Source organism: Pteropus alecto, unplaced genomic scaffold, assembly GCF_000325575.1.
Source record: "Pteropus alecto unplaced genomic scaffold, ASM32557v1 scaffold3, whole genome shotgun sequence".
NCBI classification, from domain to species: Eukaryota; Metazoa; Chordata; class Mammalia; order Chiroptera; family Pteropodidae; genus Pteropus; species Pteropus alecto.
Genome location: NW_006442484.1, coordinates 63,806,764 through 63,831,620, shown reverse-complemented (window position 1 = coordinate 63,831,620; position 24,857 = coordinate 63,806,764). Strand labels below are relative to the sequence as shown.

The 24,857-nt window shown below is 35.1% G+C and overlaps 1 protein-coding gene across 5 annotated transcripts in view; it reads left to right on the top strand.

Annotated features, from left to right (window-relative positions):
* The first annotated feature begins 7,787 nt into the window (after window positions 1-7,787).
* The window catches only part of ORC2 (origin recognition complex subunit 2), a 37,763-nt gene continuing 20,693 nt past the window's right edge, over window positions 7,788-24,857 (top strand). For 2 of the 5 annotated variants that reach the window (XM_015596515.2, XM_006921340.3), the window contains exons 1-7: window positions 7,788-8,055; window positions 10,688-10,742; window positions 11,660-11,763; window positions 12,279-12,422; window positions 16,619-16,708; window positions 19,815-19,907; window positions 20,594-20,625. In XM_015596515.2, the coding sequence (XP_015452001.1) occupies window positions 11,667-11,763; window positions 12,279-12,422; window positions 16,619-16,708; window positions 19,815-19,907; window positions 20,594-20,625 (456 nt within the window). In that variant the 5' untranslated portion in view covers window positions 7,788-8,055; window positions 10,688-10,742; window positions 11,660-11,666. Of the gene's footprint in view, window positions 8,066-8,159; window positions 8,266-8,300; window positions 8,439-10,687; window positions 10,743-11,659; window positions 11,764-12,278; window positions 12,423-16,618; window positions 16,709-19,814; window positions 19,908-20,593; window positions 20,626-24,857 lie in introns of those variants that run through there. The other 3 variants (XM_015596513.2, XM_015596514.2, XM_006921342.3) reach the window with 3 other exon arrangements.

Below are 24,857 nucleotides of genomic sequence, written 5' to 3'. Positions count from 1 at the left end.
TAAGATATAACATGAAGGCAGGAGTGAAATTAATACATAAAATATGTGCCATATGTTTCTGTATGTTATTGTTGATAAACAGATTTATCTCTGAACCTTAAAGCAGCTAAATGCAGAAGTAAGATTAATTATGTGATTTTCAGATATTCTTAAATCAATTTCTCATATGAAGCACAACTGTTTCTAGTACTGAGATGTTAGGAAATTTTCTTTCCTTGGTCCTTTATAAAGAGCAGTTCGTCATTATTTCAGTACTACCTACATTCACCTCAGCAGTACATTTTGAAAGTGTCTGTGTGTTCACAATCTTACCAGCAGTTTTCTCTAATCAATCATTAAACTTTTCATCTTTCCTACATTGTGTTTTCTAAAGTATACTTTAGCTTTCTCTTCTGAGCCCCAGGCCCGTTTCCTTTCTCTTTTCATGCACTTCCTAGAGAAATCTCTCTCGTGCTTTTTTCATTAAGGCTATTATTCCTTACTTAGGGACCAAGGCTTTCTTCTCATTCAGATTAAAGCAATACAAAGCACATCGGGTTTCTTTATATGTTGTTTATTATGACTTCATCCAAAATCACTGTTATGGATTAGCATTTTCAGAAGAGAATGGATTAAAGTAACTCACCAAGCTTGTTTTATTCTCTTTGACTCTGGATCTGCATTAGGAAAAATGACATTCACCAGTAGACAGTTTCAATTTTTTTCCTTTTATTAAAAATGTAATAGTTGCTCTTTTTGAAAAACCTTACAAAATATAAAGTACAAAAGGAAAAATCATTAATATACTAGAATAAAGTAATGAATATTAAAAAGATAGTATAGGCTCTATCCCTCCACACACATACAATGCTGGTCCAGGTCACAATATTTTATGGTCCAAAGGTTCTTCTCACATGAATTAGACAACAGTTAACATTTTGGGGGTACGAAGATGTGCCAGCCACCATTCTAAACACTTTAAATAAAATGCATTAATTCAGTAATTAATACAACAGTGTCCAATAAGTACTATTACTCTCCTTTTATAAAAAAAAGAAAGTTCATCTGTCCAGGTTCACAGAGCTGGGATTGAATTTACTCAGGCTCATGGATTTGTGCACTTAACTATTATAAGATACTGCTTCACACACTGTTGACTGCTCTCAATTATTAGTACACCTGCCCTATCCCAAGGCCAACGCCCCTGTGGGGGATGGGAAGGAAAGGGGATTGAATCTCAGTAGAGCTAGATTACTAATAGGCAAACTAACTCCATGAAAAAAATGAAGTCTGAATACCCTAGACATTTATAGTTATAAATTCTCTCCTACATATATACAGTGGTTTTCATTATGTACTATCCTTAATTATGTTCTTGGGAGAAAAGAGAAAATAGTTCTGTGGTTCATATGAGGAACCTCAGTGGAGCAAAGCTGGTTTAGATCATAATAAAGCAGAAGAGGCTCCCAAATATAAAACAAGAATATTTTACAGGTCTTTGTTCCCAACCACCATGGGAAAAAAGCTGCGAGGTAGTTTGGGAGGAAATTAGAATTTTGTTGGACTGGCTTGCAAATATTTTATGATCTAATGTTATTTTAAACTACATGGGAGAGGGTAGAAAAGTCTGTGTAGGGCATTTAAAGACCATCTATCCCTGGGCCATAATCCAAATATGATGGAGATAATCTGTAGAAACAGCCCTTGTTTAGTTCAAGATGTTACATTAGAAAGGGTGGGACTGACTTCTCCTAAAACTCACTTGATGGGCCAATCACTTTTGGCACTTTATCTTAGGGATAAATGTTTAATATACATTAGGAATGAAACTTTTTTATGGCCAGGTCATCCCAGTATAGCCTTAAGTTCTGAATCATATAATTTAACTAAAAACACTACTCAAAAAGATTTCATTCTCTCAATTATTCAATAGGGAATTCCCTAACATAGGCTTTCCATCATTTATTTCCTCAAAGCAAAATAATCACAGGATTTTAAGAAATCTTTAGACATTTAATTTAACAACTTATAAATCATAGCTTTATGCGTACCGTTATTTTCTGTATTGAAGATTATATACTAAAGCTAGTTTCCCAGAATTTGAATTATTATGTGTACATTTTTTAAGGCTTACTCTGCCAAATCTTTCTCTACTAATTTGTGTGTGCTTTATGAGGGCCTCATCATCCCTGGTACAAGGACATCCTGGAAATAAAGTAGGTTCTGGCTACTATAATCTCTTATTCCTAGATGCTCAGATAGAAGTAATCACGTTTTCTCTCTTGAGCATGACTGAAATCAAATTAGTATCTTAAGAAAATCTCCGAGTAGACATGATTTGCTGAGGCATCTACTACTGATATTCTAGATCTATTGTACCCTTACCAAGTGTGTTTTAATTCATAGCATCTAGGTCATTTCATATCTGACAAAAATTTTTATTGCCAAGTTTTCATTCTCCCTAGCTCAGTAGTTCTCAACCCTAGCTGCACATTAAAACCATCTGGGAATTTTTTTCTTTAATTCTGATGACCAATCCATAATCAGACTCTCTGGGATTGAGATCTGGCATCAGTAGTTTTAAAAGCTCCCCAGGTAATTCTCATTTGCAATCAGCATTGAAAACTTTCTTCAACCCTATTATAATCCTTGGCATTTATATCTAAGCTTTCTTTCTTTCTATATAACTGACAACATAAGAAAGATATTAATTCATTCCAAAATTTTTTTAATATAGACTAATTCTTATCAAGGCTGACATCTGCTTTCTAGTCCCTCAATCTGGCCACTGAATACTATATCTACCAATACAATTTCATTGGCCCCAACCTTAAGTTCTTTGTATTTGTTGGCCTGCCTCCTTTTTTATGCCCTTCAGTTTCTGTCCCAAGTCTTCATTACTTTAAGTATCACTTTTTCAGCAGCCTCAACTCACTTCCTCCATAAAATATCATGTTAGAACATTCTTAATTTCCTGTTCTCCCCTACCACTTCAAAAAACAACTATATCAACAGCTATCCTCATCCACTTGCTGCCTGTCTCAGAGGATGTAGGTATCTTACTTTATTTCTTTTACTTAACATCCCTGGGCAATTCTCATTTTTACGCCTTTGCTTTTAATCTATATGCTGATGATGCTTGGATTTCTATCTCTAGGTCTTGACCTCTTTAATGAATTTCAAACTCATAACCAACTACTGGGTAATTGGATATCCCTCAGGCACTTGGAAGTCAAGATGCCCCAAGCTAAACTCAATTCTCCTACCCTTTCCCTCTAGCTGTTATCTTTCTTTCACAGCATACTCTGATACCCAGGCAACCAAACAGAAACCTGAGAATTAGATCGTTCCTCTCCCTTACCTCTATATCCAGTCTCCAAATCCTGCTTTGTCTCTTTTTCCCCTAAATCCATCCTTTTCTCCCCACTTTTACTACTATAGCTGAAATTCATGTCTTCATCATCATATCCAAATTGCTTCGATAGCCTCCTAATTAGACCCCTTGCTCCTCTCAAATTTATCTTCCTTAGTGATTAATATAAAACACCTATCAGTCTCCCGGTTATAAATATTCATGGTTCCATCATAGAGGATAAATTCTATGTTCCTTGGTCTAAGACTTAACTTCTTCTACCCCATCTCCTATCATTCTTGCTTGCACGTAAGGTTGAAGTAACACGAGACTGCTTTATACTACCACACCTAGTTTGTATTACCATACTTTCTCCCTGAAAGCCCTTCTCCACCCCCATGCCCTATCATCTGAAGCTAGATTGGCCTTTTCTCTCTTATCCGACACCCCTTACCCCACCCACCAGGGTAAGTGGTAGTTGTCCTAGTAGTTCTCAGTAAATTCTGTCTTTGCACATAACTACCTTATTGTATTGAAATTATCTGATTCTACCAACTTATGGAATTTAAGTTCCATAAGGGTAAGGGACATACTGGGGCACTATGTTCTTGGTACATATAGGTGCTCAAAGTTAATTAAATAAACTGTTAAAAAAAAAAAAAAAGAAGACCAGAAGAAAATAATGGATTTTTCAAGCAGCAATAATGTCAGTATAAAACTTTTCATAATTCTGGCAATAAAGATAAAAGTTAATTGAGTTTCCCAAATTTAGGAATTGTCAACATAACATCAAAATGTAGAAAATTTTTGTAAGTTTATCTGACCCAAACAGGACATACCTGGAAACAAAATCTCAACATACTGAGAAAAATGCTTCTCAGAATGACACTGCAGTTTCTTTTATACATTTGGAATTGAGGGAACACAAGGAAGATTACATGAATGTGGGAGAAAGAAAGGCTGGGAAATCTCTATAACTGGATTATAGGATAGCTAAGATCATGTGCTCTCTTGAGGGTGGTTATGCTTCCGTGGGTCTGAAAAAGGCATTTCAAAAGTGTGTTAACCTAGATGCACGAAAACAATGGACAGGGCTTGCTTAAGGCATAAACCTTTGACTACGGATGTTATAGGCCTGAAGAGTGACTATCCACTATGATCAGATCACCTTTTAAGGTTACTTTTAATTGGATTTATTACAGAGCCCCTTTTTTGTCCACAGAACCAATGCAAATATCTCGTCCATAAGACCTACCAACTTGGTCCTAGTAATTCAATCTAGATCTCTCACTGATATCTATATGGCTATTTAGATTATATTTCAGTTTGGAATGTATAAACTGATATTCTTGATTTGATCATATAAAATACAGTTTGGGTAAAAACTTTGAATATAAAAAGTAAACTTGAAAAAATATTTTAATTTTTTAATTCAGTCATCTTGAGAAAGAAATATAAAGATATTCTGATTTTCTTCATTGTGCTGACAGATGAGATCATTGGTGAAGAAAATATGCAGCTAATATCTTGGTATTGCAGTCTGCTGTTTAAAAATTAAGAATTATTTTTTCCTTTAAAAATCTAAATTTGTGACAAATTCAAAAATATCAGTGTACTTAAAATACTGAAATACTTGGGAGTTTCTTGTGATTGTTTTATAATTTTTATTTTAAATATATCATAAAAGGTCAACGGGGAAAGTTACTGATATTTTTGTAATATAATCCCATTACAAATTATAGTTTGTTCCATTTCAAATATATACTGAAGAAAAACAATAGTCTGAATACTATTAAATGTTATTAAAATTCTTATAAAATTAAAAAAAAATCTAAATTTGATAACTCATTTCACCTTATAGTCCTGTTTTATTCCTTGTTTTGTAGATATGAAATATGAGATTTAAAAAATTACAGTTTGGAATAAATTTTCTTGGTTCTATATAGTATGTTTGCTCCTTGTCTATTTGTTTTGTCTCTTTCAGAGTTGACTCTTTATTCAAAAGTTTAGTGACGCTAAAATTGGTTGGAGCTCTGCCTCTAGGGCCAGGGCTTGTCAGTTAGTAGGTTTCGATGCAGATCGACAGGTTAATTGGCTTTTTCAGTTGGGGGCCTTCTTGCTGCCATTTACAGTTGCCTCTAGTTTCAACTTCCTGCCATCCCTAAATGAATGGTATGGCTCTGTTTTTATCTATCTTAGTATACATAAGAAATATCATAACATGGGGGGAATTTTTATAGGAGTTTGAGTATATTTTAGCCAAACTAATGACAATTGTTGGGAAATAAGATCTCAAATGCTCTGCAGTTTATTTTATACATTTAGAATTAAGGAAGGAAGGTAAAGAAGAGTGCATGAAAGTGGGAGAAAGCAAGGTGGGGACTGGATTTCAGGATATTTAAGATTTTGTGCTCCCTTAAGAGTGGTTAAGCTTTTGAGGGGTGTGGAAAAAAGGATTACTGCTGGCATTTCAAAGGTGTGTTAACCTAGATGCACAAGAAAAATGGATAGGGCTTGCTTAAAAACCTTTTATTAAAGAAGTTATAGGCCAGGGTGTGACTACCTATCATGACCTGCCCAGTTAGGAATTTATGATCAGATCATGCTGCAAGGTTACTTTTGGTCACTAGACGTGTCAGATTTATTACAGAACCCCTTTTGTCCACACTAATATCAATCTAAAAGAGAAACTAAGCATCTATTTTCCATACATACATCATTAAAAAAAAATCAAAACTCACTACTCACATCAAGGCCTCTAAGTCTGTAGAAGACTGTGAAGGTCTGAGGGAGAGACGGAAGAGTTTACATCACAGAAACATAACATACTAGTTGAATATCTTTAATATTGTTAGATTTTCAAATTTTTAAGAACTCTTAAAGCACTTCATTGTTAACTGTTGGTTATGTTCTTTCCCCTTCTCTCTACTCACCCCTCAAATTATTTCTAATGTAGAGAAAATTACCTTTCTCTTTTGTTTTCTTAAATTCTGCCGACCAAAATAAATATTAAGGTATCCAGGCTACCATCATTTTAGTTTCCCAATTGGATTTCCTAAATTTCCAAAATGGTGTAACTCCATCTTTTCCTTCCTTCTGCTCTCGCTCTTACCTCCTTTATCCAGAGTGTCAAATGAACTTTCAATGAGTCTGGTGGTGGCTTTGGACAGAAATAAATGATAGATTTATTCAAGGGTTTTCAGGTTTGCAAATTGGAAACACAACTAGGCAATATGGAGAATGTTCCAAACCAGAAAGAAAAGCTAAGAGTTCTTTTAGTAAAGAGTACATTGTTGAAAAGAATCAGTCCTGCATTCTTAGCCTCTTCATTGGTCCAAGATAGTAATCCTCTAGATCAGAGATCCCCAACCTTTTTGGCACCAGGGACCGGTGCTCCTATGAGAATCTAATGCCTGATGATCTGAGGTGGAGCTGAGGTGGTGATGCCAGTGCTGGGGAGTGGCTGCAAATACAGATGAAGCTTCCCTTGCTCACCTGCTGCTCACCTCCTGCTGTGTGGCCCAGTTCCTAACAGGCCCAGAGGTTGGAGACCCCTGCAGATGACTGGTGGGCTGAGTAATGGATGTCGTCTAAATATGGGAACTTTCTTTCCTTAGTCCTTCAGGGAGTAATCAGAGGGTTATCTGGAGGTTTGATGTGTATCCAGGCACTGACACAATACTGGAAAGTTCAAAAGTTTGAGTACCCAGGCTAGTTAAAACTAGAATCATTTCTTCATACATCAACCTACCTGATTTTGGTAATTTAACAGCAAGACTACAGGGACTTCATTTTATTTCTTCACTCTATTCCTCACAGAGGACTCTGTAGTTTTGTTGTGAATGAATGAGTGAATCCAACTGAAACTGCATTCTGTTAGTGGGTAATGCTGTATCCCAGCAGTATTGCTTCTTCATTATCTTTCTATGTCTGATCATTCTGTCTTCCCTGTCTCTTCATTCCATTAGCAGTCTGATCCTATCTCCATACTCAGTGTCCAGACCCTAATATCTTCTCTACAGAGAGGTCTCCCCTCCTCCATACCCACACCTTTGAGATACACAGGATCCTACCTTTCATACCAAATGATGTGAAGTTTAAAATAAAAAGAGAACGCGAATTCATTCCCATATCTTTTTCCTCAGAAGAAGGTATCTAGAGAAACCAGTAAACACTTTTAAGACTACCTCAAGACAGAGAGACAGCTGAGCACTGTACACCTCTGCAAACTTCCTAGGATCTAACCAACACTTCCTTCACCCTTCCCCGGAAACGGAAAGAGGAAAGGCAAGGCCCCGAACCCAGCGCCTAGGGATTAGTTTCCTCAGGTTTCTTGGTGAACGAGGCCGGAGGCCGGCGCAGGCTGGCCAGCAGAGCCATCACTCTCGGCTGACACAGCTTCCTATTGGGTTTCCGGGGCTCCGCCCCCTGCGCAGGGCGGGAGATTCGGTGTGCAGCAGCCTCCCATCCCCCGGCCTCCGGGGTTTTCCTGCTCGACCCTGCGAGCCTGCGAGTCTGCCACCCTGCCACCCTGCTCCAGTACCGCTTACAAAAATTTGGCCTTACCCCTGGGGCCCAAGCCGCCTTTCCTGCCGCGACTATTCAACAGAGTGGCGTCCGGCAGGCGCGAGGTGGCCAGAGCCGCGACTGGCCGTGACCTAGCGGTGCGTGGTGGTTCGCCCAGGCAGCCTGCCTGCCTCTCCTGCCTAGCTCGAGCTTGGGAGGTGAGTCCAGGTGCGCGCAGCCGGGCGGCCGAGCTGGGGCGCGCGTGTTCCCGGGCTTCTTGGCTCTCAGGGCAGGACCGCTGCACCTCCCTCTTTTCCCTCAGGCTGCCCGCAGCTCCGCGACCCTGAGGACCCCCGGCTGGAGGGCACGGCCAACTAACTGGTCAGAGGCTCGAGGCCCAGGCCGAAGTCCGTCAGAGGCTTGCTCGGGTGAGAAGCTCTCTCTGGAAAGACCGTCTGTCTGTCCAGCAGTGATAGGCCTCTGTACAAGGGACGCCTGTTACCAACATATCTGTTTCCTTGCATAAGGAACCTTGGGATTGTAAAGAGAGATACGCAGAAATCCGTAACGAACGAAGTAAAGTGTCCTGGGAGAGGAGCAGGTACAATGAGGGTTGAGGAGGAAGAGATCTTTTCCCAAAACTACCACTGGGGCGAAACCCTTTAATGTCATCCCAGCCTGGAAGCACTAAATGAATCCTGCTAACTGAACAGTTACCCTGGGACAACGCTTGATTATAAAGTGTCGATAAACCAGGCTCTTTTGGTAGATCTTTTTGACTTAGAAGGATATTGATATATTACTTGTTTTGCAATTGAAATCCTAATAGCACCATCACACCTTCCCCCTATTTAAACTTCAATCTGAAGAAAGGTAGCATGGCCCTGCACAACTTTGTGTTGTGGCACTTCATGGTAAATGGACATAATTCATTCATCGTTTATTCAGTACTTTTTCTATTAGATGTTAGATGGGATATAGAGATGTACAAGAGATCTGAATGGTTAAGTTGAAGTTTAAAGTAAAAATAGCCACGTTAGGGAACATTTAATTAGCATTTTCACATGCCAAGCACATGATTTCATTTAATCGTCACAACTTTGTCCAGAGTCACAGGGTTATAAATGTGTAGTTAAGATCAGAATCCAGGTTTATCTGATATTAAAATTGGTGCTTAACTACTACCCTATACTTAACCTTTTCTTAAAAGAATTGTTTTTAAAATTTGCGGTAAATCTGTATTTGCTCTCAAAGGAGAGTTTGCTGCTCTTAGCACTCATTTAGTGCTGCTGTATTGTTTTGTGAACTCCTTGAAAGGAGTCTTCTTAAAAGTAAAGCACCCCCCCCCACTAAAAAAAATAGAGCACCCAAGACAGTGCCTTGGTGAGTAAATGGTCACTAAATATTTGGATTATATGTGATTGTTGGGTAGTGCTTTTTAAAGAAATACTTGGAGAAAAAGAAAGGAAAATTTTCTTTCAAGGTCTTTTGTAGAAATTTCTTCACTTTGGTGATTCTGTGCTATATAATTGATGTCTTAAAATCTAGAAAAGGAAATTACACATAAATGCATTCGGCTACAAACAAGAGCAAGTTAGACTGCCTCTGTCTGGGCACTTCTTATGTAAAGTATCATAGGAAAATTGCCTAGGACAGTATTCAGTTGTCTAGAATATTTGTTTTTAAATTTTCCTTGAAAATCTACCCCTGCAAGGAACTACTAAACTTTTGCCGATGAGAATTATGTAACTGATCTTTTACTTCTTTTTCACTTTGATTGCCAGGAAGCTTACAGCCAAAATTCTTTCTAGGATTTTATTTTCTGCTTTTCTTTAGATTTTCCCTGATCCAGACTCTCTATTAGTATTAATAGTTTATCATTCATTTTGTTACATTTGCTTATTGTCACTGCTTCAAACCTTTGTAGAACAAAGCAGCATATAATTTAAAATAATGTAGATTATATGGAATCTGGCAATGTTCTTAAAAGTATGCTTGGTAGAACTAGTGATGTTTAATCTGATGAACTGGAAACCTAGAGAACTACAGAAGTCTTTGGGTATTTGAATTGCTGTGTGGGAAAATAATTAAACATATTACGAATAGTTTCCAACGTTTAGGATATTTAATGGCAGAGTGTTTGGTGTAATAGAATGATCAGAGACTTTGTAATTAGTCAAACTGAGGTTTCAGCCCTAACACATTTTCTAATTGTGTGAATTTGGGTAATTTCATATTTAACTCAGTTTACTCATCTATAAATAGGGGGAATTTGCATATAAATTTTTAACTGCCTCAGAATCTGAGGATTTAATAATCTGATGTACATAAAAGTGACTAAAACATTGCCTGACAAACAGCCTCCCCAGAAAATTTTATACAAATGTAAAGAAATTGTAAGTTTATTTTACACAAATGTCATGTAGGTACATTAAACTTTTCCTCTACTACAACTAAATTTTCATAATAAGCAGTATGACTAGAAGATGGCCCAAAAAGATATGTTCTACTGAAACTGATCATATAAATTATAGATGAAATATTATCTTTATACACAAAATATAAACCTAATAAATTGTCATGAAGATTAAATGAGAATACATATAGAATATTCAAAACTGTATCTACCACATAGTAAGTGCTCAAATTTTGGCCTCTTTTCTCTACCCACCTGCCCCCACAATCTGGATCTCTGTCTGTAAGGTTTCCTGGCCAAAATGATAATAGTTGTTTTGTACTTTACTGTGCCTTGGCTTTGTAAGAACCAAATTTATCTATCTTTGTTAAAATTCTTGAACTTCTTTGGTTGCTTTCATTTTCCCATTAGCTGATGCTGAGTTCTTTTTCCAGTTACAGGTGATTTTACCTGAATTTTCCAGCTGCAGAATGTACAGTACCTTTAAAGGTAAATGAAAACTAAGACAAGTCATTTAAGTGTGCTAGTTACAAAAGAAAACTTGACAACACTTAGGAAGTCAACTGCATGGAAATAACTGACTCATGAGGGACATAGTACCTCTTATCAGGAGAAAAGGGAAAAATAGGATTTATAAGAGAAAAAAAATCATTTTGGGGGTAAACTGATTAGCTAGCAGCCAGTTGGAATCATCATTAATTAATTTCAGGCTATTAGTATTATAAGTTCCGAAGCTAAATTTTGTTAGAGTAGCCAGAGTTGATTAAGCTTTTGCCTGCCAAACTCAAGTTTGTTCAGTGAAGAACTGATTATAAAGTATTGGAAATATTTATACTTACTATTTAGTTACCAAGATACCTAAAAATCCTTATTCACATTTGTAAAGTTGTTTGGTAAGCATGCAATAATAGTAAAGGGAGTTGCTTGAGGATTTTGTGATCCAGGCTTTGTACACCAGTGACCATTTACACAGACTTCTATGAATTGTCTGTATCTTTCTAGTGAGCAGATATTAAAATCCACCAAACCATTATTCTTTGTTCGGGTGCTCCTTTTCTAAACTCTAATGTATTAACCATTCTTTTTATGGTAATGTCGTTATTTTGTGGATTGATTAGAGCTTTCTTTATGGGCAGAATTGTTTTCTTGTTATTACATTTTAGTTGCCTTGAATGGATTTGGCTTTTTCCAAATCTCAGACACCTCTTTCTCTTATTTTTCAGATAAAGAATTGTTATCTATTATCAAAAATGTAATGTTAATACAATAATGTATAATATATTTTTCATACTTAAAAGACTTTTTAAAATATACAAATACCTGTATTTATTATGTGAATGTTTAATTTATTTGGCTGTTGATATGAATTTTTCATTACTTTTGAGTGTTTTATTGCTTTTGTTTAGGTTGGCAATGATGAATAAACTGGAATTAAAAGAAGACAAGATGCTGGAGGTTCAGTTTGTGGGAGATGATGATGTTCTTAATCACATTCTTGATAGAGAAGGAGGTACTGAGCAATTCTACAATTGAAGAGATTACCTTTATAATGGTTATAGATCGTTTCACTTTTTAAAATAGTTTAACCTATTTTGAACATATAGCACAAAATAGTTGATCTAGTAAGACTGTAAATAAAAACTAAATTTTAGTTGACTCCATTCAAACTTTATTGAAAATTAAAAATAATAAAGCCTCATCTAAAATGAAATGCTCAATAGTAGTGGTAAATAACTACCCATTGTAATTAAAATTTGTAGTTATTTTGACCCCACTAAAAAATACACTTTCAAGGTTGTTTGTTTTTTTTTAACTTAGTTGTGTAAACTATGGAAGAGTGGTCTGTACTTAAATCAAAGAGAAAACACGATTTTTTTTTACATCTTTTAAGTAGTGACAATATAAGTAGTATAATTTCTTTACTTATTTAAATGTAATGTTTAGAAAGAATTTATACCTGCTATTTTCTAATTCCTTTTTTTTTTTTTTTTTTGCCATGTTCTAATTCTTTGGATATTCTTATAGGAACTAAATTAAAAAAGGAACGACCTCAACTTTTGGTTAACACAAAAAAAATAATAAAGAAGCCAGAATATGATTTGGAGGAGGATGAACAAGAAGTCTTAAAAGATCAGAACTATGTGCAAGTTTTAGGACAAGATATTCAAGGTATTTGGGGATGGAAGGGGACTGTACATTCATATTTCTGCTAATAGCCAAAATTACTTTGCAGGATGTATAAAAGTAGTCTGGTAGGTTAGGCAATGGTGTGCTATATTATTTTCTCTAATTTTTTTTTACTATACACATAACAAAATTTACCATTTTTACCATTTTTTTCATCTTTACCATTTTTAAGTGTACAGTTCACTTGTATTAAATACATTAATAATGTCTACTATCACCACCATCCATCTCCTGAACTATTTTCATGTGGTGTGCTATGTTAATATATTTCTCATGAGAAAAGCATTGCTTCAGGTTTTTTCACTATGGTTGAAAGGTTGGAAGCACTGAGTTTCTACTATAGATTTTTTCTCTGCAGTTCTTTTTTTTTCCCAAACAGCCGGTCCTAAACTTAATTATTTTTAGAAGGATGGATTCTGCAGACTAACCACTCTAAAGTTACTTTTTAAGATAATTATATTTTTAACTAATTTGGAATAATTTCATAAAGTAAGTTACTTCATTTTTATCTTCATCTTTTTTATAGAAATAGTTAGAAGGAACCTTCCAAGACGTGACATTGTTCCAACCTTGGCATGCCAGATTCCTGCCAAATTATACTTAGCATTTTTTAGGCTTGAATTATATTTTAGTTAGGGCTTAAGGAGCACAGATTTATATTAGGGTGCAAGGAACACAATTCTACCCAAGTTGGCTTAAAAAAATAAAAGCCAAGGAACAAAATCAGTATTGTCAGGCACTAAGGCACTGGAATTGGGACCACTTTAAAATTGGAGGATTTGGCTTTCATGCATCTCCTAGTCTCCCTCATGTCACCTCTGTGCACCTGTTTTGTTCTCTCTATGCCATCTATCTCCCTCATGTACATATTTTTTACTCTCTCAGACTTGGCTTATAAATGGCCATCATGACTACTTCTGACCTTTTTGTCACTTCTTGAGTCATAGTGCTTCTGGGTTTGGTCCAGTGTTAAATAACATGATACGAAAAGTGACCACTGTCCCTCAGAAGGCTTAGTGGGTAGGGTAGATTCTCTGAAGAGTTCCCAACTAGAGAGTTGACATTTTTAGGGCATATTCTAAATAGAATTTTAGATTCTTGACTAGCTGTTATGCTAGATCTAAGAAGGGATTGAAAGAAGAGACCAAAACAAAAATCTTTTCTTAAAAATTTTTTCTTACTGCAAAAGTAATACATATTTGTAGTAAGAAACTCAGTGCTTCCAACCTTTTTCACCTAATGGCACCAACAATAAATATTTGGAGGCACACTGGAATAAATAGAGGAGAATGCTCCAGACTAGGGACAGATGCCCTTGGGCTTCTGACCTCTATTGCTGCCAACTCTGTAGTTCCTGACTGGCAACCTCAAAGGCCTAATAGGATCAGTACTCAGCACACCTGTTACCCATACCTTTAATTTCTGTACACTTATTGAGAAATTTTGTCTTAGAGCAGTGTTTCCCAACATTAATTGATTGATTGATTGATTATTATCCCCTGATTAGACATTTAGAGCCTTATTAGACATTTTCTCTTAATCACTCCTAACCCATAAAATTTTAATACTGCATATATGCTATATATCGGTTTATATACTGTGACCCTTTGGAAGGCCACAGACCATTATAATATCTAAGGTATTTTTCACGCTCCTCCCACTAAGAGCCAATTTTCATTCCATCAGGTGTAATATTCTTGTTGGGAATGCATGCTTTAGAGAACATGGAACTGTTAATACTTCAGTTTGTATCTTTTATCCGTCTGTATGCATTCACACATTCAAGCTTGTGTCAACAGTCTCTGCGTCCAGGAAATGGAGCTATTTATTTGGCTATAAGCATGTACAATAGAGGGGCCCATAACTTAAGTTTAAGTCTTGCAGACATGACTCTTCTTGTTTTGTTTGTTTGTTTGCCAGAATATATATAGGAGCCAAAAGTGATATTCCAGTTAAGGTGTAAGAAGGAGAGTTTTCTTTTAATGTTTTTTTCCAGGAAAGAAATGATGACATCTATTGTAGTCTTCTTTAACCTTATTTGAGATATTGAACAATATGCTTCTGTCTAGTCTTTAATTATAAACAGAAAACAAGTAAGCATTATTTTTAAAACAAGGACATTTGACAAAGAATCTTTAGGAATAGTTACAAAAGAAAAAAACTGTTCAACAAGGACTTCTAAATACTTTACTTACTATTGAAGTATAAGCTGTTTCTTATAAGCAGCACACATCTTGACATGCGTGGCATAATTCTCATCATCTATTAATGCATCCCATCCGGAGAAAAATCATTGCATGACAATACTGGTGATCTCAGGCATGAAATAGAAGAGCATTTTGTCTTGACAATCAGTGAACATTTGTTTTGTTTTTACTCTTATGAACAGTGTAATTCTGTAATTGATGCTTTATAAGTTGGCGGCTAGAAAATTCTGAGACAAATATGTGGTCCATTTGTAGTAGTATATAGCCTTATTCTTAATTCCAATTTGAACTTATGGACTATGTCAGGTTTTTCATTGTGGTTAAATAAAAAATTATTTTTAAAAATTGTGATAAATATACATAACAAAATTTACTGTCTTAACCATTTTTAAGTGTATAGTTCACTATTAAATATATTCACATTATTTTGCAGCCAATCTCCAGAACTCTTCAACAGTCTGGAAAAGGAAAAACTATGGAGACCGTAAAAAGATTAATGGTTGCCAAGGGTCAGGGGGAAGGAAGGGATGCATAGGTAGAGTAGGGAGGATTTTTAGGCCAATGAAACTATTCTGTATGATACTATAATTGTGGATACGTATCACCATACTTTTGTCAAAACCTGTAGAATGTAGTACACCAAGAGTGAGCCCTAATATAAGTTCTGCACTTTGAGTGGTAATGGTGTGTCGAAGTAGGTTCATCGATTGTAACAAGTATACCATGCTGGTGTGTGATGTCCATAGTGGGGAAGACTGTCCATATGTGGGAGATCTTTGTAACTTCCACTCAAGTTGACTGTGAATTTAAAACTACTCTCCAATATAAAGTCTTTTAAAAATTCAGTACTTCTGTTCATCAGATGACACCGAGAAGAAGTGAAAAAGACAAGTCTCAGAATAGAGAAGATATTTCTTCTGGAAATAAGAAACATGTAAAAAGATATTCAAGCTCCTTAGTGATTAGGGAAAGGCAAATTAAAATACCTCTCCCCATGAGATTCACTTTACAACCACTAGATTGGCAAAGATTAAGTTTAGATAATACTAAGTGTTAGTGCATAGATACATCAGTGGGAACTCAAAATAAGGAGAGCAAACACTGACTTTGGAGAAATTTGGCAGTGTTTTGTAATAACAATAATAAACCTATTACATATTAACATAAATTAACTATCTTTAGATAAAAAACAACTATTTCCAAAAAAAAGTTAGTGATGAAGGCATGGTTTTACGTTTTTGCAAATCTCTAATAGAAAACAGCTGGATTTTCATATCTGCTTCCACACATTTCAGTATCCAACAGAGTGGTGATGTCCTCACACATCTTGTAGTCTCAGGAACACCTCACTGTATACTCTTGTTTGATAGACAGTCAAGTGATGTCTTTGTTATTATGAAATAGTTTTGGCCTAAGGGACCTTGGAGACCTCAGACCACACATTGAGAATTGCTAGCGTATGAGTGTCCAGTATGTTGTAGGTAGTAGTTATTATGTAAAGGGAAGATTGAAGAATGAAATTAAGTCATGATCCTAATTGAGAGTTTCTACCATCTAACAAGTACTTAAATCTCAGCCTTGTCAATTAGCAGTTGTACTTTGCATGTTTGCTGCAAGAAGGAAACATAACTATTAAAGTCACTTCTGTCCTCTCTCCTCAAGGGCAACTACTACCTTGAATTGAATACATATCCCTCTAGTCTGGAGGGTTTTTTTAGTGGGATTTTAAAAAAAGAGATTTATATATATATTTGTGTACCTGTGTATGTTTTTTGTGTTTTAAAATTTATATTAATAGTATCATAATTTGTTGCATATTTTAAAATGTTTTATGTATGAATATGTATTGTTAAACCTTTATGTAAGGCAGTGATGAGTACAAATCTTAAGTTTTTAGTTAAAATTTTATCTTTTTTACCATTATTAAATTTGCTCATCTTTCCTGAATACATGTTGTATTTTCTCTTTCAGAATCTTTTAAAAATGGCTCTGCTACAGATGGTGGGAATAAAGTTTATTCTTTTCAAAACAGAAAACACTCTGAAAAGATGGCTAAATTGGGTATGTTGCTTTTCTGATTTCTGTAATCATTATACATGTTTTCTAAGGTGTATTTATCCACATTCTTCATAGTTATCATCCATTGCATTCCCTAAAAGAATGATGAACGACGTCATTTTATATTAAATTATCAAACATTCCTAAAGCCATTAGTTTAAATAAGTGACTTAAGTCACACGGAGATATTCTGAATTTATTCAATAAGAGTTTTGCACTGTATATAGAAATATGTTCTTTGTATTACAGAAAACTATATAAAATTGTTAGGAATGGGCTATTCTAACATTTTTCTACTCAAGTTACCACTTATACAAATTACACATGAATTACTGATTTTCAGAGAATTCGACTGTAATAAATTACTTATAACATTAAAATTAAACTGTCGATTTAATTCTTTAAAAAAAATTCAGATGACACTATGTTTGGATCCTGTGGTATGAAGGGGTCATTGTTTTTGAAAGCTTTAAAGAAAGGAAATGACATGTGAAAGCACTTTGAAAAGGACGTCCATAAGCATATAAAGGTTTGGGAATACCAAAAAGTCAAGAGCAATGGAATAATAATTAATTACCCAGTAAAATGTAGTGGTTGTATAAGAGGGCTTATAATCTATAATTATAAAGCACCTAACATATATTTCTTAAGTGATATATCTTTATGCAATTATTCTAGCCAGTGACTATGTAAATGTTCAAGGTCAAGTGAAAAAACACTCTTTTTAAAGTAAGTGTGGACACTGATGAAAGACATATAAGAAGTAATTATAAGACCTGTTTCTGAATATAATATGATTCAGTCATTTGCAGTTCAGTTTTTCTGAAAGGTGTAATATTAAATACATCATTAATTTTGAACCTAATGTGGTATATACAATAATTTACATTGATGTATTTCTTATCTATATCAAAAATAAAGTTTTTCAGTCTCTAAAAAATGACTAAATTCTGTATAGGATCACTGAGAGAAATGCTAATGTAATTACTAGAAGAAAGATCAGATAGACACCAAGACCTAAATGAAACTCTAGGACAATCAAGCAGTACAAAGAACATTGAAGAAAGAACTAATAGTAAACAGTAGAGTGGAACCGCAGAGAAGTAATCAAGTAGTTCTTCAAGTAGATTAGCAACATGCACATAACCGTGGCGATATGTCTTATATCTGAATGTGCTGCAAGAAACTTAAATATTAGGTTGTGCATTTTTGTCATCGTGTCTGAAAGAAATATATAGTCATGAAAAGATAGTTTTCTCGATAGTTTGAGACTGATTGTGTTTTCCAAAATCTGTGTTCAGTTAGAACCTCTGTTTAGTTATGATGTTCTTTAAAGAGTTTCTTTGCCTCGTATTATTGCTAATTTTAATCTAAATGCTAATTTATATCTAATATATCAATATAAATGACTTAATATTTTTAAAATAACTTATGATCTGCCAGAAATCATATATTACTCTGAGTATAAATGATGGTTAAATATAATTGGGCTGACATGATATAGGGCTAGAAATAGACTAAGGGTTGGATTGGAAGGCTTTGTGTAATATACAGAGAACATGTCCAGGATGAGTAAATAAATGCAAACAAAAGAGCAAAGACAGAATTACTAAGCAGGACGATGAAGAGTTCAACCAACTTGGAGAAAGATGGCTTAAGGGAAATTGAAAATAGATTGGTTAGATAGTATCAGATAATAACCTGATGAGAAGCTGTCATTAGGCAAAGAGGAATTTTATTTTAAAATATGTTCCAGACGTACAATAAAAAAGTATGTAAAATACAATACAAAGGAATTATTAGAAAAATGAAAATAAAAAGACAAATATATGCCCCAATTTTTTATTATTAGTGCATCAATAACCATACATGGATGACTGTCTCTTGTTCTTTTTCCTCTTCAACTCTTCCTTTTCTTTCTCCTTTTGTTGTGTAATAAGTATTTAAAAGCAGATAATTTTTGTTTTAATATAAAACCAAAATGATCTCAGCTAAATTACTTTGTACTTATGTGGCTTTCTGTTGTGAACTTTTTCCCCTATTTTGTGGATCAACAGCCTTTCATCCAAAAATGGTATATTTTTTTAATCTTGTAAGACCAAGGCATGAGCCTTAGGCATACCTACAGGGACAGACTGTTAGGGAGGAAGAAGACCATGGAAAAGCAATGGAGTAATTACCAACAATAGCCAGGGGGCCAGGGTAATGTCACAGAATCCAAATGGAAGAGTAATTTCAAAGAAAGATTAAAAAAACTCTGTGAATGATACAGAGGACTAACGAAGTTAAGAAAAAGAAAGCCAGTGTATTTGTGGGGACTCTCATGAGTATCTTGGGTCAATTTTAAGACTGGACAATAAAACCGTGAAAGAGGTTATATAGAATTTGAGTCAGTAAAGTAGCTTTAACTTACACAAATTCAAGTATATTTTCTTCTTTTTTTTAAAAGAAGAGGGAGATAATTTAAGTAATGTATATCTTCTTTGCAAATGATATTCTAGTGTGTGTTAATTTGGCAAATGTAAATCTGTTCCTTCATCAGGCTCATTTCCCACATGCCTCTCACAGTGTGAGAATGTGAATATTTTTAAGGTTAAACATTGTATTTTTCTTTTAAAATGGCCTATTCCTTTTAGAAGCCAAATATTTTATATGATGCTCAATTGAATAGCCATCTTTTCAGTGCTATATATTCTATACAGTATTCATGTATATTATACAGTTTTAGAAACTAAAAAAAATATTATATTTTAGAAAATAAAATATGCCACATTTTAGGGGAGATATAATTTTAAATATACACAATTTTCTCTGATTTCAGACCCCACATTCTGGCCATTCTTTCTTACCTTCTATCATATAACCTTAAGTTTATATGATAAAGAAATGTAAGGCTTGAAGATGCTTGGAATACAGAGAATAAAGGTGAAAGTAGTAGTACTCTTAATATATGGGTAGGTTTATTTATCTTTCTGATAATAGTAACAGAAAGATTTCTTTTTTTTTTTTTTTTTAAGAATATATAAGAGTAAAATAAGGCTATTTCCCTTTTTAACCTACTGTTGTCTACTAGAAGGTCTTTTATATATTTCTTTTTTTCTATTTATAGCTACAGAACTAGCAAAAACACCAAGAAAAAATATATCATTCAATTTGAAGAATGATCCTGAAATTATGATAAACATTCCTCAAAGTAGCAAGGGTAAGATTTTACCTCAGTTCTTTAAAGAGAATTTTCATAGTTGTTTCAAGTTATAGTATGTTATTTTTTTCCCTTGTCATAAGTGCATTTTTATATATTCTTTTCTATTCTGAAAATTCATTTAACAAAATGCAGTTAGTACCTTAACCTGTGTGCCTTAGTATACCTATATTTAGCTATCAATAAAAGGGGAAAATACCTATGCTGATTGAAACTGTGCGAACTGGCAGGGCCAACTAGAACAGACTTAAAATCTTCTTGTCATTTGCTTCATGTAGCCAAATGTTCATCAAAGATTTGCTTTCGCAAATATTATTTGAAATAGAGCTTTGGGGGTTTGGAAGTCTTACCATTTTTGGAGAATTGTGGAGTAGTTGTTTTTGAGTGACTCATTCTAATTAGGTTAAACAGCATACTTTTTAAATAATGAAAAATGAAAAGGGCTCCATTTTTTCTTGTTACATCAATGCTAAAGAAATACAGGACATAGCTGTAACTAATGGGAATAATTATATAATTAATAGTGGCAATTTAGCCTCTAGTGGAGATGCAGTTAATTGAGAATTCAGTTTGTATAGTATGTGGTGGCTTCTGGGTAGAAACTGCATCTTTGCTTTTAATGAAACTAAACTGTGATGAAAAGTGAAGTATTTATAGTAAGTAATGGATTTTGTTTCATTCTTTAGGACATTCATCTTCAGACAAAGTTCACTTGAAGGTAAGCAATTGATTAAAAACAAGCAAAAACCTTAGTGTTACAAAATAAGACATGATGAAAAATATCAATTTCATCTCTTAATTTATATAGTGCTTTATAATTTATAGGTATTTGCCAATTAAATACCTAACATAGATAAAGAATCTGAGATTTGGAGAGGTAAAGTGACTTGTCTAATTGTATCTCACTAGGAAGGAGAAAAACTGGAAAATGAAGTCAGGCCTTTTGGGTGAGCTGTCATGCCTTTTCTGTGTCAGAACTATCCCTGAGTATTTTCAATTAGTAGACTGGCCTAGAAACTTTATGATTTGGTTTTGTTTTGCTTTTGTACATAACGTTCTGTTGTTTCTTGGGGGATTGGTCCCAAGATCCATTAAATCTCATAGTCTAAGCTTTTACAACTTAACATTTGAAAACTAAGTCGACTTTGGTAAATTTATTCCAGGGTGGCTAAAGGAAATGACAATTTGTATCCTCTCCTTTGTGTTTTCTGTGTTTTTTTGTTTTTTGGTTTTTTTTTTCCATTATGCCTTGTCAAGTGGCCCTGCCCGGATGTGGGCAAGCCCAGACGGACAAGGACAAATCCAAGACAATGAGTATGTAAGTGGTGAGTGTGTCCAGGTCTGGATAACCATAGATTTAGACAGGCCATGAGTTGTATACAGGCTAAGTTCAGAGAACCCTTTGTAAGAATGTGAGTATAGACACTGAGGGCTATGGTTATGGCCTGTGCAGGAATGTTCTATTTAGGCAGTCTAGGTGTGGGATTAGACATGTCAGAGCCTCCTTTGTCTTTAATAATGCTTCTTTCCTGTAATATATCTTGTGTATTATATTGCTATAGAAGAGTAAAACTCATTCCCATAATCCACTCAATAACTTAGATATATTGACAAGTTCTTTTTCAGGTTGTGGATCACAACACATTAGTGGGTCATCTTCATTCCCCAAGGGACATGAGAAATCCTGTTAATCAAAGCTAATATACCTATTATGGTAAAACAGCATCACTATGACAGAGTCTTAACACGCTATCTTAGACGGGGGAGTTCAGGAGCAAATGTATATGGGAATTGGGGATCTGAGCTCAAGAGGTTTAAGACGCATCATCAATATGGGGAACTGATCAATGTTAGATGAAATTCGTGACATATTTTAGGATTGGTCAAGGAGAGAGCCTTAACCAACGTCTTAATAAGAAAATCATTGTTTGATAAGCAAACTCTTTCATCTGATGAGTAATTATTGTACCAATGGGAGAGCAGATTGCCCAAATGAGAAAACTATTGAGATAAATCATTTGGCAAAAATTTCTGTAACAAACAGTGAAGTTATTTATTAGTTTATAGCCCTATCTTTTTGAGCAAGAATTTTCTGAAATTGTTATTTTGACAGAAGTGTTCTCAGACCTGATAATTAAGCTATATGGATACGAATTGTCTCAACTCTCAATTTTAGATTCAATTTAGTAGGACATGACCTGCAGTTTAAAAAGTGAAATAGAATGATATAGACAATATCTATTTTGTAACTATTATTTCATTATAATTTGTTTTAGTTGTGTATGCACATATGTACTGGATCAAGATGGCAAAATGTAAAAAAATTTTTGAGGATCTAGATCAAAAAAGTTTGAAACAATGTAATATACTTCATAAACCCATTGGGATCAGCTCAGTTATTACAGTACTATTCTTAATGTCCCAAATCAAAATTTATTAACATTTGTAACTAGTACCAACAACCTAGCACAAGACAGCAGACTTAAAATTTTTGTCATATTTTCATATTGCCCAAAAGCAAAGATATTTTATCTTTTTATTAGTACCATTAAAAATTAACATTTAATGAGTGATGTCGGAAGCATGATGGCATGAGGGATCTCCCCGATCCCTCCCCCTTGAAATTACAATAATCTGAACACCTACAATCCAACAAAAAACACCCAACCTGCAAATAAGCACGTTTAAGAGATCTTCACATCAGAGCGTCCTAAGATGGGCCAATCATATGAGTCAGGAGGTGGAATAGGAGAGAGGAACAAAGGTGCTGTAGAATGCAGCCCAGAGCTCCCCGCAGGGTAAGGAGTGAGGGGAGTTACACTGCTGTTTCTTGGCTCTTTGAAGCCCCGAACAGCCCTACCTGATCCCAGTGATCAAGCAACAGATCCCAGTGATCAAGGCAGAGAGCAGGGCAGATACTGAGCGCAGAAGGGGACAACTATGTCTTAGCAACCGCCATTGCCAGGCATAAAGTTGAGTCACTGGAGCCTGGCCACCTCCCCCTACCATCCCAGAGCATGCCCTCCCCCTTCCAGAGCTAGCACCCAGCTCCAGAGGAATTTGCACAACCAGAACTGAAACATACACTGCAGCTGGTACCAGTGACAGGGATGGCGATATAGAAGCAAAAGAGCTGAAACCCAAGGGGCAGGATTACTAGAAGAGAAGCAGCCATACATAGTGCTGGCCTCTCCCAATCAACCCCTCCCCAACCGAGGCAGGCAGATTTGGGAGGAAACAACAGAGCATTGCAACTGTCTATTGGAGCAGTAACAGGGCCCTTTCACAGGCTCAGATCTCCATCACCCTTCACATCCTCTCATGGGGATGGAGCCTTGGGACCAAAGCGACCTGGTCACAGAGGAGACATACACCTCACCAGAGAATAAAGGCCATTTTAACCTCAAAGCAGAGATCCAGGAAGCTTGGGCACCACCTACTGGAAACCAAAAGAAAAAACTCTTCTTATCAACCTGCTAAAGAGAGATCACTATGTAATAAATTAAAAAAAAAAAAAAAAGTACATTTCCGTTAATGCCCTGGTGGAGAAATAGTCCATCAAACAACACGAACAATCAAAGTGACAAAGCAGCTCAGAAATAAAATGAAAGATCTCCAGAAAATAAGCTTAAGAATATAGAAATATGCAATTTTAATGACAGAGAATTCAAGATGGCACTTCTGAAAAAGCTCAATGAGATGCAAGAAAATTCTGATTGACAGTTTGAAGAACTTAGAAATAAAATCAGTGAACAAAAGGAATACTTTACCAAGGAGATTCATACTCTTAAAAAGAACCAAATAGAACATCTGGAGAGAAAGAACTCATTAAAAGAGATCAAGAATGAAATAGCATGCTTAGGAAATAAAACTGACCAGATGGAGGAAAGAATTAGTGATACTGAAGACAGACCATGGATATGATGCAGATGGAAGAGGAGACTTAAGAGTGAAAAAAATGATCAGAAAAAGCAATATAAGAATAATGAGTATACCACAAGAAAAAGAAAGGTAGACAGGAACAGAAAGCATATTTAAACAAATAGTCGACGAGAATTTTCCAGTCCTATGGAAAGAACTGGATCCTCGAATCCAAGAAGCAAACAGAACACCTAATTATCTCAACCCAAAAAGGCCTTCTTCAAGACATATTATATTAAAATTGTCAAAAATTAATGACAGGAAAAATCCTCAAGGCAGCCAGAATAAAGAAAACTGTAACTTATAAAGGAAAACCCATTAGATTATCATTGAAGGGAGTTATTCTACCTGAAACAATAAAACAAAATATATAACCTAGTAAGATAACGAACAGGCACACAGAAAAAGGAGAGTGCAACCTTTATTAAGAACTGGGTATTATAAGTTTAAATATTACATAATGGTTAAAGGTCAAAAAGAAAAACACTTTAAAGAGGTAAGACAACAGCTACTGCAACCTAGAAATGAACATACAGCATAAATAGGAATAATTAGAGACAATAAAAACAAAGAGGGAGAGGGTTAGGATCTAAATTTAAATTTCCAAAGGGCAATTTGAGATAAGGTGCACACAGAAGAAAAAGGACTACTCTATATATAACTTTTTTTTACATAAACTTAATGGTAACCACACACAAAATCTAGAACTGAGACACATAACATATAACAAGAGGGAACAGAGGGAAAAACCATAAAACACCACCAAATTAAAATAATAGACACACAAGGACAAAGAACCAATGGAGACACCGAGCTACCAGGAAACAAAAGATAAAATAGTTATAGGAAAACTCCAATTTCAATAATCACTAATTGTAAATGGACTGAACTCACCAATAAAAAGGCACAGAGTGGCAGATTGTATCAAAAAACAAAACCCAACCATATGCTGCCTACAAGAGATACATCTTAACTGCAAGGACAAACAGATTCAAAGTGAAAGGATTGAAAGTGATACTCCAAGCAGTT